Source organism: Lates calcarifer, linkage group LG1 (assembly GCF_001640805.2).
Source record: "Lates calcarifer isolate ASB-BC8 linkage group LG1, TLL_Latcal_v3, whole genome shotgun sequence".
NCBI lineage: Eukaryota > Metazoa > Chordata > Actinopteri > Centropomidae > Lates > Lates calcarifer.
Window position 1 is genome coordinate 3,866,075 of NC_066833.1, and position 17,722 is coordinate 3,883,796.

At 41.2% G+C, this 17,722-nt stretch overlaps 2 protein-coding genes across 41 annotated transcripts in view; one reads left to right on the top strand and one right to left on the bottom strand.

The window, feature by feature from the left end:
* The window catches only part of coq10b (coenzyme Q10B), an 86,052-nt gene extending 77,799 nt beyond the window's left edge, over nucleotides 1-8,253 (bottom strand). For both annotated transcript variants that reach the window (XM_051078947.1, XM_051065346.1), the window contains exon 1: nucleotides 8,106-8,253. In XM_051078947.1, the coding sequence (XP_050934904.1) occupies nucleotides 8,106-8,203 (98 nt within the window). In that variant the 5' untranslated portion in view covers nucleotides 8,204-8,253. The remainder of the gene's footprint in view (nucleotides 1-8,105) is intronic.
* Nucleotides 1-17,722, top strand: part of sf3b1 (splicing factor 3b, subunit 1) — a 69,161-nt gene that overhangs the window by 46,407 nt on the left and 5,032 nt on the right. For 7 of the 39 annotated variants that reach the window (XM_051078041.1, XM_051078001.1, XM_051077835.1 and 4 more), the window contains 7 exons: nucleotides 14,482-14,944; nucleotides 15,076-15,197; nucleotides 15,305-15,502; nucleotides 15,605-15,706; nucleotides 16,021-16,200; nucleotides 16,288-16,374; nucleotides 16,780-17,050. The exons of 12 other annotated variants lie outside the window; for them this stretch is intronic. In XM_051078041.1, coding sequence (XP_050933998.1) covers nucleotides 14,482-14,944; nucleotides 15,076-15,197; nucleotides 15,305-15,502; nucleotides 15,605-15,706; nucleotides 16,021-16,200; nucleotides 16,288-16,374; nucleotides 16,780-17,050 — 1,423 coding nt within the window. Of the gene's footprint in view, nucleotides 1-13,545; nucleotides 13,601-13,951; nucleotides 14,032-14,167; nucleotides 14,354-14,481; nucleotides 14,945-15,075; nucleotides 15,198-15,304; nucleotides 15,503-15,604; nucleotides 15,707-16,020; nucleotides 16,201-16,287; nucleotides 16,375-16,779; nucleotides 17,051-17,722 lie in introns of those variants that run through there. 20 more of the 39 variants (XM_051077930.1, XM_051077914.1, XM_051078466.1 and 17 more) reach the window with 10 other exon arrangements.

Consider the following 17,722-nt stretch of genomic DNA (forward strand, 5'->3'; position numbering starts at 1 on the left):
GCATTTACCATTATCCAAACTGACTAAATTATAAGATTTAGTCAACACTACAACTTCAAGTAGCTTCACCTCAGGCACAGACCTGCTAAAGGGGGAAATATCTTAAAATGTTCCCTTCTCTCATACAACCTCTGGTGGGCTCATCTGCATCCCAACTACAGCGGGATCATTTATAAAGATAAAATGTCAAGAATCAACTTGTTCCTGCTCCTTTAAGGACTTTCTGTTTTTCCGTTTTACATAAATATAACTGAACATTTTAGACCAAACAACTAATCAATTAATTGAGACAAAAATGTCAGCAGATCGATGATGAAATAGTTGCAGCCTGGATCTCAATACAGGTGATATGCACTTAACTCCCTGAAAATCAAATACTATACATCTCAAAATCAATCTCACTGAATGAAAATTAGTCTAATAGGCCTGCAACTAATTAAATTATCAGTTAACTGATTGATTCTTTAGTCTATAAATGCAGAAAATTGTGAAAATGTCCAGGTCCAAGAGTCCAACACCCAAGGATATTCATTATAATCTATATCTATTAATCAACTAATGAATCAAACATATGAGTGAGATGACAGGATGTAACACGTCACCATGAGCAGACAAATAAGTTGAACTACCAGAGCTTCTGGAGGACATACTGTCTTCCTGCAGCAGCTTTTTAAATCTGAAGTGGTTGTAAGGTAGTTAGAGCAGTGTAGCTAATGTTGACAGATGTGATGACATGCTCACTTGACCAATCACGACTGACAGCGCTGCTAAGCCATGATTTCACCTCACACTCATAACCTGTGAGCTCAGTTTCACAACCAGGCACAGATTGAGCTCTGATAATGGGAATGACAGTGCAAATAATGTTGAAATGTTTAGCACCAAGGTGAAAATTAGCAGGTGGATCCACATCAGTTATAAAAGATGAGATAGGAAATCGTTGGAATTTGGTCATTGTTGTGGGAAAGGCACTGCAGTTAGAACACAGGGTCTCTCTTTCTGTCTACACTTTCCCCCCTCTCATTTCTCTTTGGCATCGGGCTTTGTGTTTGTCTGCGTTATCTGTGTTTGTGTGTCAGGGGCAACGCTACGTGTGGTGAATCTCGTGGAACATGAGCTCACGAGGATAACCGTCTCTGCACCGTATACGTTGGAGGCGCGACGCTCAAATGCTGACACCATCTGCTTCACCACCTCATCGAAGAAGACGTGAGCGAGCTGGGAGTGGAGGAGCGAGCGAAACTCAAAGGAGATCTGTGGAGAGAGAGGCGAGGAGGAGGGAGGGAGAGGAGAGGATAAAGTTAGCAGCTGAATTTCATACTGTATACACGTCAGAGGTCTGTGTGTGTTTGAAACTGATCCAATGAGAAATACAACACTTGCAGCTGAAGACAGGCCAAGTTCAGACACATGGAAGGACCAACACATGATCACAGGACACACACGGAGCAAAGGTTAAATATTTCCCTTCCCTTCTCTAGGGGTGGGAATCTTTAGCAATCTAACAATTTCAAAACAGGATCAATTCTCTATTTTAACATGATTCTCGCAATTTGTGCAATTTGTCTCCTTTCTTCTCTTTTCAACTGAGGCTGTCCAACCTAGTATGTTGTCATTTTAAAAGGGCATTTTAAAATGATGACTTAGGGAAGGATATGTTGAGATTGATAAGACCCAATCAAGAAGTGAATGTGGATGTCTGTGTTGCTGTTTCTAAAACTCCCTGTTTCTGCGTGTTCTCACACTGACAAGTTTGGAAACATGCAGTGCACTATAAGAACCAGGATGGTGACTCAAACAGTCAAAGTTGAGTATGGAACAATGGACACTTCTCTCCCTCAATTGTTGCAATCTTGGCTATGCAGCAGAAAAGGAGGACCACCAATGTATTTTCAAACTTGTGAAATAGCAGCTAAAGAAGGAGGACAAGTTGTTAGCACAGATGAAGGTGTACACAGTGTAGTGCATATAACTGTAAGAACTGAAGTATACAATTGTAGACACAGCAACTGTATTCACAAAATACTTCACCCTTTGTCTTTTAAAGCTAATCATTAAGTCATTAAATCCAAAATGTACCTTTTCAGGAGAAGAACTACCAGATTATTCTTGAATTTGCACATGTTACAGTGAATACAAAAATTTTTTGGGGGATTTGTCAGTCAGTTCTTATGTGAATCACCCTCCCCTACTTTTTCTCTCTTCGCAGGTTTGACAGCAGATTGCCTGCTGCTTACAGCAAAATATCTCAAGGAAAGTTTTAATCGAAAGCAACTGGACTTAGTTGTAGTCTAGAAGACGTTTCACCTCTCATCCAAAAGGCTTCATCAGTTTGTGTTCGCAGCTGACCAGGCTGGGACTGGTCCAACCAACCTGGTTGCTTTCGATTAAAACTTTCCTTGAGATAACTATGACCTGGATGAATGAGAATATTCACAGGCTTACAGCAAAATCCACAGTGCAGGTACGAGGGTAACCCGGAGGCCAGGGCTGAAGCGCCAAACTGTCTCCAGGTGGTTGAACAGTTTACCGTCTGAACAGGATGCCTGACAAGCAACAAATACACATTAATTGCAACCAAGACTTCTAACTGACTCAAGTCCTCTAATACTGCTACTGACTGCTAAACTTTTTATCGCTCTGTCTGCTGATTTCTGATGGCACTGCCATACCTTGACCAGGTGGGGGCGTACTGTAGTGACAAGAGAGGTGTAGTTCTCCACCACAGGAGGAAAGCCAACAGTTAGTTTGGCCTTGCAGAACCCAGATCGCTTGAAGATCACATCAGATTTCTTACACCAGGGAACAAAGAGGCGGTAGTTTTCCACACCGGCCACCACGTCATATATCTCCTGCATGGAATACCTAAAGAGTCAAGGATGGAAAGAGCCATAAACTCGGAGTGTGCAAATACAACCATGCAGAGCTGCATGTCAGGAAACAGGTGAAGGTTGGTAATTGTGATGTAACACTAGACAAGTCTGGCACGACCCAGTAAAATCTAGGTCAATGAGGAGCAAAGATAGAGAGAGAAAGGGAGGGAGGAAGAGATGAGGAGAGCTAAAAGAATTCAAGAGGAAAGGAAAAAAGCATAATAAAATAATAAACAAAATAAAGGCAAGGTGTAATGAATGAGAGACAAATGGAGACAGTCTCCAACTCTACTATGTAACTGCATCACTCCAGCTGAGGGAAAATAGCTGCCGCCGCTTGCGTCTATTTATACAAGCAGATTTAGTGATTATGACCTCTCTATGGAACACAGGAGGACATTTAGCACGTCATACAGAGCCAGCGCACCAGCATTCAAAACGTGATTGGAATTTAAAAATCTGCATTTTAAAGTTTTATATTATTGTATTTGAATGTTGCTCCCTTAAAGTGTACTGGGACGTCTGTGCATCAAAGCAAAATCAGTTTTACCTCATTAATATGCAAATGTATCAGGAAGACAACCAAAATCGAATCGGATGAGAGTTATGGCCAAAAACGTGTTTTGTGAGGTCAATGTGACCTTCAACCTTTGACCACCACTTAGACTCACCCAATGATTCGTCTCTCGGAGTACTCCTTCCTCTTGGAGAAGGAATCGGCAAGGTTGAAGAAGCTGCGGGCAGGCAACACAACGCTGCGCCCTGGCATGGCTGTACCCAGCAGGGGAGGCATTTGCGTCATCAGGATCCCACATGACGACAGGTATCTGATCACAAAACAAACAATACAGAGACCAACAGGGTGAGGATTTGAATCAATAAAGTAAACTGTCATGAACCACAAAACAGAGCAGGAGCAGTACACTGGTATCCAAAATATCTGTCACAAGATACAGTTTGATTACTGTCTAGCAATATAATAAGCTACTTCTGTGAGTAATTTAAAGAAACTGTGAGTAAACAGAGGAGCTTGACTGGTTCGTAGCTGCAATAAAGCATGAAAATCTTTCATGAAAATCTGATTATTGAATTCATTCATTAATTTTTATTTGAAATATCATAATGACAAATACCCCATATATATTGAGTAGCTGTTATGAGCTGAATGTAAGTGCTGTTGATTTGTGTTGTCTCATTTGTTGGTGTGATACAGTAGCTAATGGGCTCTAAATAAACTTTTCTATTTTTATCAAAATTCTCTTGAAAATGTTGTTATTCCTCTTTTACTACTTCACTGAAAAGTAAAATGTCTCCTTTGGTGTGAGCCCATTCTAGCCTCAAATGTGCAAATGGTTAATTATTTACATATCTAGCAGTAACAGAGCAACATTAGAGGGAAATATCTGGCTCTTAAGCTGCAACATGCTCCACAAGGTAACCAGCTGCTCTTTAACTGTGTCTGTCTGGTGTTTGTTGCTGAGCAGGTAGTGGACAGAGGGTTTTAAGAGCTTTTAGTCTGACAACAGCCTGCTGCTGCTGAAAATGATTCAAATAGAGCAAGTGAAAGTGAACCAAAACAAATAATGAGCTGAAATTCTTCATGAAGCTCGATTGAGCCAAAAGGAGCTGCAGATTCAGCCGGCAAATGTCTGTAGGTTAATCACTACCAGAGACAACTTTCACATTGCCAAACTGTCCTCTGATATGATTATAAAAATACAGATTACAGTAGCTTTAATCTTTTCTGTAACAAACATTAAGGGGACAGGAACTCTTGAGAACAACGACTAGTTTTCTATGATTTCCATCTACACAAAGCCTAGTGCTAATAACCTATAATAACTATAAATCAAGATCAAAGCTGCAACATAAGCCTTTATTCCTGGAGAAGAGGACACTTTAAATGGAAAGCCTTCTTGCAACACCTCCCAAGCATTAGTCACTGAAATCAAACAGGTAACAGTTGCCTGTAAACCAAAACGGAACAAGGTCAAGGGCACCAAATTTACTACTAGCCTGAAAGACCTAAAACCCTGCGCAGCCTAACTACCTGGTCTTGCTCAACCCAGTTCTGTGACTTCCTGCCTGTCTACGTTTCATACATGTAGCCTACTTTCTGTTTGGAGAGAACCTGCAGAATTAGATCAATGACTGGACTTCAGTTTTCCAGCAGCAGACAGTTTTTCTGACACACTGTCTGACATACTGAGTCCTGGCTGGAAAATACAATAAATATTTGATCCCACGACAACTGTTGAGCTGAACAATTGACAGCTCTTTAAACAACTGACATTGGAAATGTCAATTGTTTCAGTCAATTGTTGTCTAAATTTAAAGTCAAGTTAAATTTAAAGTTACTACAGTTCAAACAAAATCAGTCATTTGTAGAAGTCACATTGGGCTCTGACAGCAGGTTCCTTCACTTTTAATCAACCAAACCAATGATCAAAATATTATTAAGTGATTAGTCAGAATAATCTTAATAATAATTTGAAGGGCCTCAAGTAATTATTATTTCCTTATTGATCTGGCAATTATTTTCTCCACTGATCAATTTGTCAATGAAATGTCAAATAATAATATTTATTCAAAGTTATAATTTCCCACAGTCCAAGGTAATACATTCAAATAGACTAGTTGGTTTGTGTTAAATCAACAGTCCAAACCCTGAACATATTCAGTTTACTCCCTGATATCACTTTTGAGAAGCTGCAAATATTTAGCTTTTTTTGTTCAGAAAAACGACAAGGATTCACAAAATTATCAAAATAGTTGCAAATTAATTTTCTATCGATAGACTGATCAATCAACTAATCATTGCAGCTTTCAGTTCTATTTCCAGCATTTCCAGCCAGAAGGATCACTCAGTCAGATTGTCCCTGACACCATGAATGGGAGGACTCTGTTAATCCTGGATGGTTAAAAAAAAACTGGCTTGTAAACTCAGCAGAGGTTTATGAACATATAATTCAAATTATGCTACTCGTGACAAAAGCAGCATCCAGGGTCACTGTGACTGACTGATTTGTGCCTGGCCGTCACCCATGGCACCTGTGGCACCCCGTCCCACGATGTCCCTGGCACTGGATGGTTGGAAGCACAACACAACTCTCAAAGTGTATGTTTAGCTTTAACTACCCATTATGTCACCGCTTAATGTGATGTGACAATATCAATGTCATCATTAGCTTAAACCCATGAAACCTATTCTGTGCTTCTCACGATGTGCTGCTTCAAATTCCTGTTGCAATACTGGCTCTGCAGGTCACTTCAAAGAGAGTCCATTCACCACTACCTGAAATGTGATATAGCCGACACACATGGTACTGACCTCAAACTGACAAGTTCGTGCCAGCATACAGAGTTAAGTGTTACACCTGACCCCAAAAGGGCGCAGATGCAGGACAAAATCTGAACATTCCACCTCCCTTTTCCTGAAAAAACACTAATAAACAATTTATTCTTTTCCTAACATTGTGCGAGAGGTGAACTTGGATTTCAGTTGAGTTCTCCCCTCAGGAAAGTACTGGCAGTGGTCTTATCTTACACCTTTCAGCTGGCACGCAAAAACCCTTCCTCCCAAGGACTTAAACCCCAGAAAAAAATGGCTGTCCTGAGATAACGCAAACCATCATACAGATGCAACAGTTCTTCTGTCAAGTAGTTAATATCCATAGCTCACTTTTGCACTACATTAGACGGTTAGGCTGCAGTGGTGGCATGTAATTTATTTAGAATTTAGCCCAGGTTTTGTCAGGTATTTAAATTTTCTGCCACTTCATACTGAAAATATTGTACTTTTAACTGCACTACCTTTATCTGACAGGTATAGTTACTAGTTACTCTCCAGACTAAAAGTTGAATTATAAAACATATAAATAATAATAATAATAATAATAAATAAAAGATTACTCAACCTAACAGTATATTGTAGTGGTTATCATCTTGATGCTAAAACATGTATAACAACAAGTAATTATGATGTTCGAGGAATCAGGTGATATGGAGGCATGTGCTGGAGGAATCATATGAATGTTGAATGTTAATGGTAACTCTTTTTTTAAGTTCCCTATTTAGTATTTATAAATGTCTTATAACACACTATAATATATATTTTAAGCAGATATAATATTTAGCAATATGTTTAGGACTAATGAAAATCCCCCTGGAGAAAATACCACACACTTGTAATAATAATGTTTCATAGAATATGTTGTAATTGTTGACAAATCCGGTATATCAGCGGTGAAGTGTAACTGATTAACTTTATACTTAAAGTTAAAGTACAATTTTTACTTACTTACTCCATTTCCATTTTATGCTACACTACACTTCTATTCCATACTCTACATTTTTGACACCTTTAGTTACTAGTTACTAACTAGAATATTTTCACACTGTGGTATCGGTACTTACACTTAAGTAAAACGCTTGAGTAAAAACGCTTAGTTGCATTCCACCACTACAGTACTTGTCTACAACTGTAACTTAGGTAGCAATTTATTAGGAACATTTGGCTAAAACTAAAGCGGACTAAAACATCAATTTTGCAATAAATCCTCCTTCACGAAGGTTAGGATGTTCCGTGATTGTCGAAGCTGTATCAAACGGGTGTCTTAACTTGATGGTCACTTTAAAGGCTGCAGTTTGTGGTGCTGCTGAACTGTATTGCATACAGGTGTTTCAACTATTTTGTCCACCCATTTATTTCAAATAAGGGTAAACAATAAAAACACCTCTCTGCAGTTCAACAACACCTCAAAGGTTTGCTTGAGCATTGCACTTAGGTAAAAATGCTTAGCTGCATTCCACCACATAAGTACAGTATTTACACACAACTTACATAAAACTGTATTTACAACATATTTATATCATTACAGCTTGTTATGATTCTCTACAGGAGCCTCCACCTGTTGCCCACAAGAGGAGTTATAATGGTTGACAAATACATTAGTTAAGACTTCTGTACAACTACGTTTCAGATTGTTGTAAACCATTTATGAATGTTTGTATCCTACTTATCAATGCTAAACAGAGGAACTTCAAGTGTCACCACGTTAGTTAGTTGTCTTAGGTGTTAAGGTTACTAGTTTGAGTTCTTTTGTTTGCTACGTATTAAGGTCTAACCTAAGCTAAGTGAATGTTTTAAGTAATGTTAACGGCTACCTCAGCTTCGTTTGTCACACTCTACACTTTCCAGGTTTTGTCGAAAGTAAAGAGATAAAATTTTACCTGACGTTGTTCTTGGTCTGTAAATCCCTGCTGGCTACAGAAGGTAACTGTTTCAAGCACTCAGCTATTTTTCTCAAGCTCCGTCCGCCTCTCGCCATCTTCCCTTCTTTGATGGATCTCTCCGCTCCCTGTCAGGCATCAGTGCCCGTAGATTCAGTACCCCCCTGCAACGCCACGCCCTCTTCAAAAGTTGGTCTGCCATAGGACCAAACGCACCCTCCGAACGTTCTCCATTGGCCAGTCTTGCCGTTCGTCAGACGGCGCTGCTGTCGTATTGTGCCTCGCGCGCACGACCGCGCGCCGCAGGAATGTCACGAGATGTTGGCTCAGGATCAGGTTGCACTGTAGTGTAACCTTACTATGCACCGCCGATTGGCCCAATACATCTAGGCGGCGCCTGCATGTATAGGTCAAATTCCTACGCAGTCTATGAGTCCAATATGTTTAATACGTACAATGTTACCTGCCTCTTAAGATAACTTTGTTAAAAACAAGTTTTTTTTAACTGCTCTTGAGAGTTAGAAACTTACCTTATTAACGGGGACGCCCTGCTAGGCAATCGGTCTTAATTTACACATCCAAGTTAACTTTGCTTTAAGGTTACACACACACACACACACACACACAATCACTGTGTTATTGATTTATAATCTGGGCAAACATTTCCCATAATCAGTTACAGCTATTATATTATTTTGGTTTAAAGAGGCTGATTGTAATAATAATAATATTAATATAATAATAATTTGAAATGGGTCATTTTACACAATTAGTGCTTTCACTCTCTGTTCCTAAAGTACATTTTGATGGCAATAATTTAGTACCTTAAAGTAAAAACTTGAAAGCACTACTGAGTATGTTTCCACAATGGTATTGATAGTTTTAATAAAGTAATTATCAGAGTACATATATATATATATATGTTTACAATTAGTGATCAAGAACCATGTTAAAACTGATCTGAGAGCAGCTCGGAAGAGACGGAAGTTTGGATTAACGCACATCCGGTTTCAGACTCCAGCAACCATCACCAAAATGGCGAAGATCGCCAAAACGCACGAAGGTAAATTATTTGGAAAAAATCATAAACAGCCTCCTTTTCAGATGTCTGTTTCACAATAGCATATATCGGGAATTGTTACTGTAAATGCTGCAGTGTCTGTAGCACGGATTGATGCATGAACTTGTTGTTTTAAACGTGATCCGCGGCAGGCCGTGCTACGACACAATGCGGACGGTTTAGATAATGGCGCTGGTTTGTAGCTCGTTAGCTTTAGTTAGCCACCAGCACTGTGCAGCATTTATCGTTTTTTAGCGGTTATTTTGTTTATATGTAACGTCACCACGATACCAATCGGCGTCCATTAAACACACGTTTTGCCATACAACTAGCTCTCAGTAATAGCTATTTATTTACTGCTGTTTGACTGTTGTGGCGCCTTTCATACGGCTAACCCAGTTGACAACACGACTCGACCTCACGTTACCAATATGTCCACACGACGCTGAAGTTCTCCAGCTTTCTCAAGTCTGAAACTGTGTTTTTAACAGTCGCCAGCTTCTCTGTGATAATGTGGTCCATGACTGCTAAGTTTAGCAATAGTGGTTTCCGAGCCGGGCCTGATCAGATGTGGTCAATATTGGAGCAAAAAACTAAAATCCCCATGTTTTCAGTTTTCATCAATATAATTAAAGTTTCATTGATTTAAAGATGTGTTTTAAGCCGTGTAAAGTCTTAGACTATGATGAACACTCTTTCACGACAGTAAAATCATTAGAGAGTTGCTGCTCACTATGTTATTTGCGTTTCCCTCACGTTTCTCCTTAACTAGCAAAGCAGGGCATCTGATTTGTTGGAGCTGCTGTTTGCTAATGTGTTCTCTTGCGATCAGTATATAATGTAAAAGACATGTTTATATTTTTATTACATTGCTGTGATGCCTACGGGAAAATACAGTATAAAAGAAAGGTGCTCAGTTTACACTTTGCCTTTGGCAGACGGCTACACCCACTCTCCAGGAATTTAATTATATCTTATTTGCATCTTCTATTTAATGGTATTAATTTGAAATAAGGGAAAGAAAAATTATCTATGTATCAGTAGAAAACAAATACACCATTCTCAAATGCACAGCTTTGGAAGGTTTCTAGTGTCATCCAAAGAGGAAAATACACAGCATAATTTTTCCCATATTCGCGTATTTTGTACAATGGAGTTTAATCTTTTGGCAGTTCTCCAATCTCTCACCCTCTCTTGTTTATTTCCTGCAGATATCGAAGCCCAGATCCTGGAGATCCAGGGGATGAAGGCCTCCTTGCTGGCGGAGGATGGTGAGCAGGGAGTGGGCCTCGACTCCACTGGCTTTTATGACCAGGAGATCTATGGAGGCAGTGACAGTCGCTTTGCCGGATATGTCACATCCATCGCTGCCAACGAACAGGAGGATGTAAGTGTTTCCCTACCCAGAGCATAGATACATGTTCCTAAAGTTTTTACAGTGTAATGTAGAACTTAAGGCCCACATCTGAAGCAGTGAGCCAAACACATGGCTTTGCATCAGTCATTTCCATTGGCCATGGGGGAAACAAGCTGAAATGCTGATTATGAATAGAGGAATCTATTAAGCTACCCATTTACATGAATAGCCTAATTAATGTTACAACAGGAGCTAATTTCTCTCATCTAAGTTAATTTTCTCCCTTAAATTTGGTGCCAGCAGCTGCAAATGGAAGTGTGTTATGTTGTGTAGATATTGCAAGCATCCCAGTTCTTTTATTAATTACTCACAACAGTTTGGCAGAGTGTCAAAAGGCAAAACTATGCACAATGTTACATTTTCTGATATTCATGGTCATCAAGTGAAGTTTCTTCAGCTTTTTGCCTTCAAATCTAACCTAATTGAGTCTCACAGCAGCCAAGTCCAAGTGAAGTCCTTCGTTGTCTAAACAGTGTTGTGTTATCAATTTCCAATCTGTTGCAATTCCATTATTTTTTTCTGGAGCTTGATTTGCTTTTGCCTGTCGCATATGAGCTAGAGAGTTGCCATTTTGGTGAGATTCTTCTTCTTTCCTCAGGATGATGAAGACGATACATCGACAAGCCTGTTGGGTCAAAAGAGCCAGGGTACCATGCACAGTCTCAATGCCATTCCTCAGTCAGATGAGCAAGTATGTGTTAATTTATCGTTTCACAATATCAGCTTCATCCTGTCTTCTTTGATTCATACACTTACACATTTTACCCCATCTTCGTTTTGCAGTACGATCCATTCGCAGAGCACCGTCCACAGAAGATCGGCAGAACGGGAAGATGAATACAAAGCCCGGCGCAGACAGATGATCATCTCCCCTTCGACCCCTTTGCAGACGGTAATTAGCCATTTTTTCTCATTACATCTTCCCCATTTCCTCCCCCTGTCTCACGTTCACTTTTTTGTGACCCCCCATGACTACCAATGGTTTCACACCCATAGTTTTGCTGTTCAACCCTTCGACCACAATGCAATAACTTGCTTCCCAGACTCGATGCCTTCCCTGTGGTCAATCCTGCGCGGTCAAAGAATTTTTTGTGTCTTGGTTGTACCTTTTCCTCCTAACGTGTGATATGAATTTGCACCAACTTTCAACTTTGCCAGAAATGTCAGTGTGGGGTCATAGTTTGTTTTTAGCATGTTTGATGTGGAAAAATATTATTGCAATGATTTTGATATGTAAAATAAAAGGGTTACCCTGGTGTGTGCAGTAAAATAAAGCTAAACCCACTGTAGGGTTACCATGCTTTTCAGTGGGATAGGTGGTTAGGTGTGAAATGTTCAAAGGGGTAATTCACCTAACAAACATGGGTCGCAGATGGGTTGTGTGTGAGTCGAAGGGTTAACAATCCCATGTTAGCGTCATCTTAAATTATGATGGGAAAGTGCAGTGTCTTCTTGTCTTAGCATATGAAGAAGAGGAAGTTTGAAGGTTAGCTATGGTGTAATTGACCTGCTAATGTGCTGCGCTATGCTGTGCTGTGCACAGTAAGTAGCTGATGCTAAACAATAACCGTTTTGCTCATAGACAGAGCTATAGATCCCAAGACAGGCAGAGGAGAGAAATGGGTTTCTTATGGCGGAGTCAACCCAGAGTCATTAGAGTTATATATAAGAACATAAAAGTTATCAAGAATTTGTCAGTCAATGTCTTTTGGAAACTTAACCACCACTGCTGGCTTGCCAGATATGATGGATATATGAAGTCCTTGGACAATGCATAACAAGGTAATTGTAAGTTACTTATAAGTGCAGCCAGCTTTTCTCACAGATCTGGAGATCATAATTTCTAGGCTCATTGAGGTTGACTTTATGTAGCTTATCATGAACTAACCACTCTTATAGTTTTCAAACTGCCTGGAAATGGCACTGTAACTGTAGGAACATGCTAGATTTTAGCAACAAACAATAATTATGAGGCAGCCAGTTCTTTCTTTCCATTTTTATTGCATCTTCACTCCCCAGAGCTTAAATGGCCTGAATGTTTCAGGTTGGTCTAGGTAGGGCTTAAATGAAGCCTGCATGTAGAGAGAGCTCTTTGTACAAAGTTGTTGTGTAAAATATATTTTTATTTTACAACTCTCTCTGTAAAATAGAAATATGTTATCAAGAAAATTGTGTACCACGATACCACAGGCCCATACTAACTGTCCTTAATTTCTCTCCTACAGCAGTACTGCTTTGCCAGTCCTGTACTGCACTCTGTTAAGGGTGCAGCAATCATCCTGTGTAGGTTATGGGGAACACAGAGAACTGTGAACTTGTCAGTTTGGTCAGGGTCCACTGGCTGCTTGTTTGGGGCCTTTGAGGGGAATCAGATGCAGCCCAGCTACAACAAACCCCAACCCCCTGAGAGCCTCTTTTAAGCTTTTATATTTGGCTTATCACTTTCCAACAAATTTTGATAAAAATTTCCCATGTATATACGATGGAAAATTACTGCCCAAATATTTGACTGCGTATCTGTGCTTTATTTTATCAGTTACCTTTGTCCTGGAAAGGAAGTCAAGATCTAAATGTATGACGATTAAATACTGACCAGTGCTGTTAAGAGTCATTGTGGTGCTGGCATGTCATATCATCTTATATTGACAGTTGGGCTTGATTTATCATTATCATTTGCCTCATTTTATATTTTAATGCAAAGTAAATACTTCTGTATTTGACTGTAATGTGGTAATTCCATTCCTAGACAAAATCTTGACTTCATTTTTATCTGCTAGTTTAATTAATTAGGAATCTGGACCACAGGGTCTCACATTAATTTTTTTCCTAGTTTTGAGGTTGTGCCCCAAGAAGATACTTGTTTTTGAGTGCCATAAATCAATGCAACACAGGTGGTATACTGTTGTGTGTGAGTTCAAACCCTTTTCCAAAGTGTTACTAATGGTAAAGAGAAATTTTTCTAGGCTTCTTTTCTGCCGGTTGAAGTCTGACTGCAGAAGGACCCTTGGCACTGAAAGTGTACGTATTCTGAAGAGCACAGCCCAGGACCCCTGCATCAGTGATGGCTATAACTTCTTAATCCACTTAAAGAAAACACCACAACCACAGCTCTTCCTCTCTATGTATCTGCTTGTTTTTCATTAGAATGCTATGACTGTATGTAAGAAAGACAAATGTATATTTGTATGTAATTCAGTAGGAATTGTTTTGTGATTCAACTGTTTAATAAAACAGGAACATAAGTTAATCTGTTGGTAAAGAGTCAGGGTTAGCTGGCTGTGTTTGTGCTTGCTGTGTTTGTAATCACTTGGGTCCCTGGAGTGTGTACTGATGAGTGTCCTATGTTCTTGTTCGTGCTCTTTCGCGCAGGGGGCAAAACGCCGGACCCCAAGCTGCAGGTCAGGTCATATGTGGACGTCATGTTAGAGCAGAACCTGTCCAAAGAGGAGGTAAGCAGCTACCCACTGTTCGTTCTCTTTGAACATAAACTGCAAACTACTTCCACACAGCCTGTAGAGAGTCCTGTCCTTTGTTGCAGTGCAGTTGTATCGTTAATCCTGATGTTTGTGCCTTTTTTGCACCCAGAGAGAGATTCGTCAGCAGCTGGCAGAGAAGGCCAAATCAGGGGACCTGAAAGCTGTCAACGGGTCCGCTGCCACCCAAGCAGTCGCAAAACGCAAGCGTCGCTGGGACCAGACAGCAGACCAAACCCCCTCTAATGCTACACCCAAAAAGATGTCCAGCTGGGACCAGGCTGACACCACTGCTGAGGTGAGCCAAGATTATTACCTGGCTAGAAATATTATGGTAAATTTATTGTTATTATAAGTGTTCAGTATAGTGTAACTTGGTGGAGTCCAATGATGTGGAATATTTTCTTCCTTTCTGGTCCCTTGTAGACTCCAGGACACACCCCTGCACACACCCCTTCAAACAGCAGATGGGACGAAACCCCTGGCCGCCCTAAAGGCAGTGAGACCCCAGGAGCCACTCCCAGTACCCGCATGTGGGACCCCACTCCCAGCCACACACCCGCAGGCGCTGCCACCCCTGGCAGGGACACCCCTGGCCACGCCACGCCTGGCCACGGTGGAGCCACAGGTAGTGTACGCAAGAACCGTTGGGACGAAACCCCAAAGACAGAAAGAGAGACTCCGGGACACGGGAGTGGTTGGGCTGAAACCCCACGCACAGACAGAGGAGATGAGTCGGTGGGCGAGACTCCAACCCCAGGGGCCAGCAAGAGGAAATCTCGGTGGGATGAAACCCCTGCCAGTCAGATGGGATCCTCAACGCCACTGCTCACCCCCGGAAAGACTCCCATAGGAACACCAGCTATGAACATGGCTACTCCAACACCAGGTAAACAAGCTCATTTCTGTTTTGTTCCTTGGGACTCAGGAAAGATTTGCTGAAGCCAATGGCAATCCAGGCAATAATATTAGATGGTGTTACCATGTGTTTAAATCAGTTTCCTCTTCTGTCTTCTTCAGGTCACCTGATGAGCATGACTCCAGAGCAGCTGCAGGCATGGAGGTGGGAGAGGGAAATCGATGAGAGAAACCGGCCCCTCACAGATGAGGAGCTAGATGCCATGTTTCCAGAGGGATACAAGGTCCGTGCCCTCTTTTTTATTGCGTTTAATTATTTAGTGACAAAATCATGAGTTACTAGTAATTTAAAATTGTTACAGCACTGACAGGTTATTTTTCTTCTCCACAGGTTTTGCCTCCACCAGCAGGTTACGTGCCAATCCGTACTCCAGCCCGCAAGCTGTCGGCCACGCCCACTCCTATTGGCGGCATGACAGGTTTCCACATGCAGGCGGAGGACCGCACCACAAAACAAATGAATGACCAGCCCTCGGGAAACCTCCCGTTCCTCAAACCTGATGACATCCAGTATTTTGACAAACTGCTGGTGAGCATCAGATTTTTCCGCATGACATGTAAACAGTGTAAAATCAACAGCTGGATGTTTGTCCTATCTGAAGTTTAACATGTTTGTCTCGGTTTGTGTTAGGTGGAGGTGGATGAGTCCACACTGAGCCCTGAGGAGCAGAAAGAAAGGAAGATCATGAAGCTGCTACTGAAAATTAAAAATGGAACACCACCCATGAGGAAGGTTGGTCACTTGTTACTCTGATGATTTCCAATTTAAATCATCTGTCCATTTCCATTCATGGCTTGTAACAGCATGAAACACAAAAACAGTTTCCACTGCAAGATCAACACCCAGCACTACGCCTGTATGTGGCTATAGTGTGAATATTTGCTTGCTAAAGAATCTTCCCTCTGAGGAGCTGCTGCTTTCAGTAGAGGTCAGTGTAGACCACCATACTCTGCTGGGAGCAGCAGACAGAAATCATCACATCTGTTGAGACTGAAGACTAACTGGTCCATGATCTGATTGACTGATCCTTTCCTCTCTTGTCATAGGCTGCCCTGCGTCAGATCACAGACAAGGCGCGTGAATTTGGAGCAGGCCCTCTGTTCAACCAGATCCTGCCACTGCTCATGTCGCCCACCCTGGAGGATCAGGAGCGCCACCTGCTGGTTAAAGTGATTGACCGCATCCTCTACAAACTGGATGATCTGGTTCGACCATACGTGCACAAGGTAGGCCCAGTGTCAAAGATGTGAGCTTAATTTTACTTTAAATGGGTTGTGTTTGAGAAACTAACTGTTTGTCCTCTCTGTGTCCAGATCCTGGTTGTGATTGAGCCGCTGCTGATTGATGAGGACTATTACGCCAGAGTAGAAGGCAGAGAAATCATCTCTAACTTGGCAAAGGTAATGCAGAGCTTTTTTTGCACACTCTGGGTCCTGCGAACCATTCTCGCCTGTACGACCAGTCCATGGTCAGTTCAGGGCTAGTCGTTCGCTAGATTAATACCAACACGAGAATCCACAGACCTGGTGTTCACGCCTCGCCTGTTCTCAACCTGCACTCGTTGGTTACACAACAGTACATTGACAAACTTTTGATATTGATTTGAAAGATAGTAACCACTTATACGATCATGACCTATCCAGATAGCTTGTTGATCTGTGACATTCATATACCAGTGCAGAGAGAGTGTACTTTGAATGAGTGTACCTGATTGATTGAAAAAATAATCAGCAGATTAATTGATATTAATATGGATTTACCTGGTGGCAGATATTTGACGTTTGTCCTCCTCCCGTCTGTCCCAGGCTGCTGGTTTGGCTACGATGATCTCCACAATGCGACCTGACATTGACAACATGGATGAGTACGTCAGAAACACCACAGCCCGAGCCTTCGCTGTGGTGGCCTCTGCCCTTGGTATTCCCTCCCTCCTGCCCTTCCTCAAAGCCGTGTGTAAAAGCAAGAAATCCTGGCAGGCACGGCACACAGGCATCAAGATCGTGCAGCAGATTGCCATCCTCATGGGCTGCGCCATCCTACCCCACCTTCGCAGCTTGGTGGAGATTATTGAGCACGGTCAGTCCTTTGTTAATTATTATCAAACTTCTTAAGAACCAAATGCACTTGACTACAGCCTTTGAAGTTGATTTTCACATGCAGAAGCTAGTGATGATGTTGAAATTACATTATGTAGTGTAATTGATGTAATGAAGTGAATTATCTTCCAGCGAAAATACAAATTAAGGTTTTCCACTAGTGTATACACTGTCCAGCTGCATAAAAATAGTAGCCTGCACTGTTCATTTTTCAGGAGGTCTTTACTGGGAGTCCGATTATCTGCAGAGGTCTAAAGCAGTTTCATGTTAGAAATCAATGTTTTTCCAACGCTCTTGTGTGGATACAGGACGTCACAAGGGGCTGTTGGTTCAGTTTGTTCCTCTGATATCCAGACGTCCGATGACTAAAAACCTTCATCTGATTAAAGGTTATAGATATAAGGTTATAAATAGTGACGGTGACGTGACTCGAAACAGTAATAAAACAGTTGACTGGAAACGTGTTAATGTTCAGCCATTCAGCTGACAGCCAGCTTTTATGGAAAACTGATCTCATTCTGACTAAATATTGTTACAGTTCATTTGAAATGATCTCTGAAATAGATAAAAAAAAATCTCTGTTAACAACTGTGTATCATTTTCATACAGCTAAGCTATGCCAATCTGTTTTTCTCATTGCCAGTAACAATTT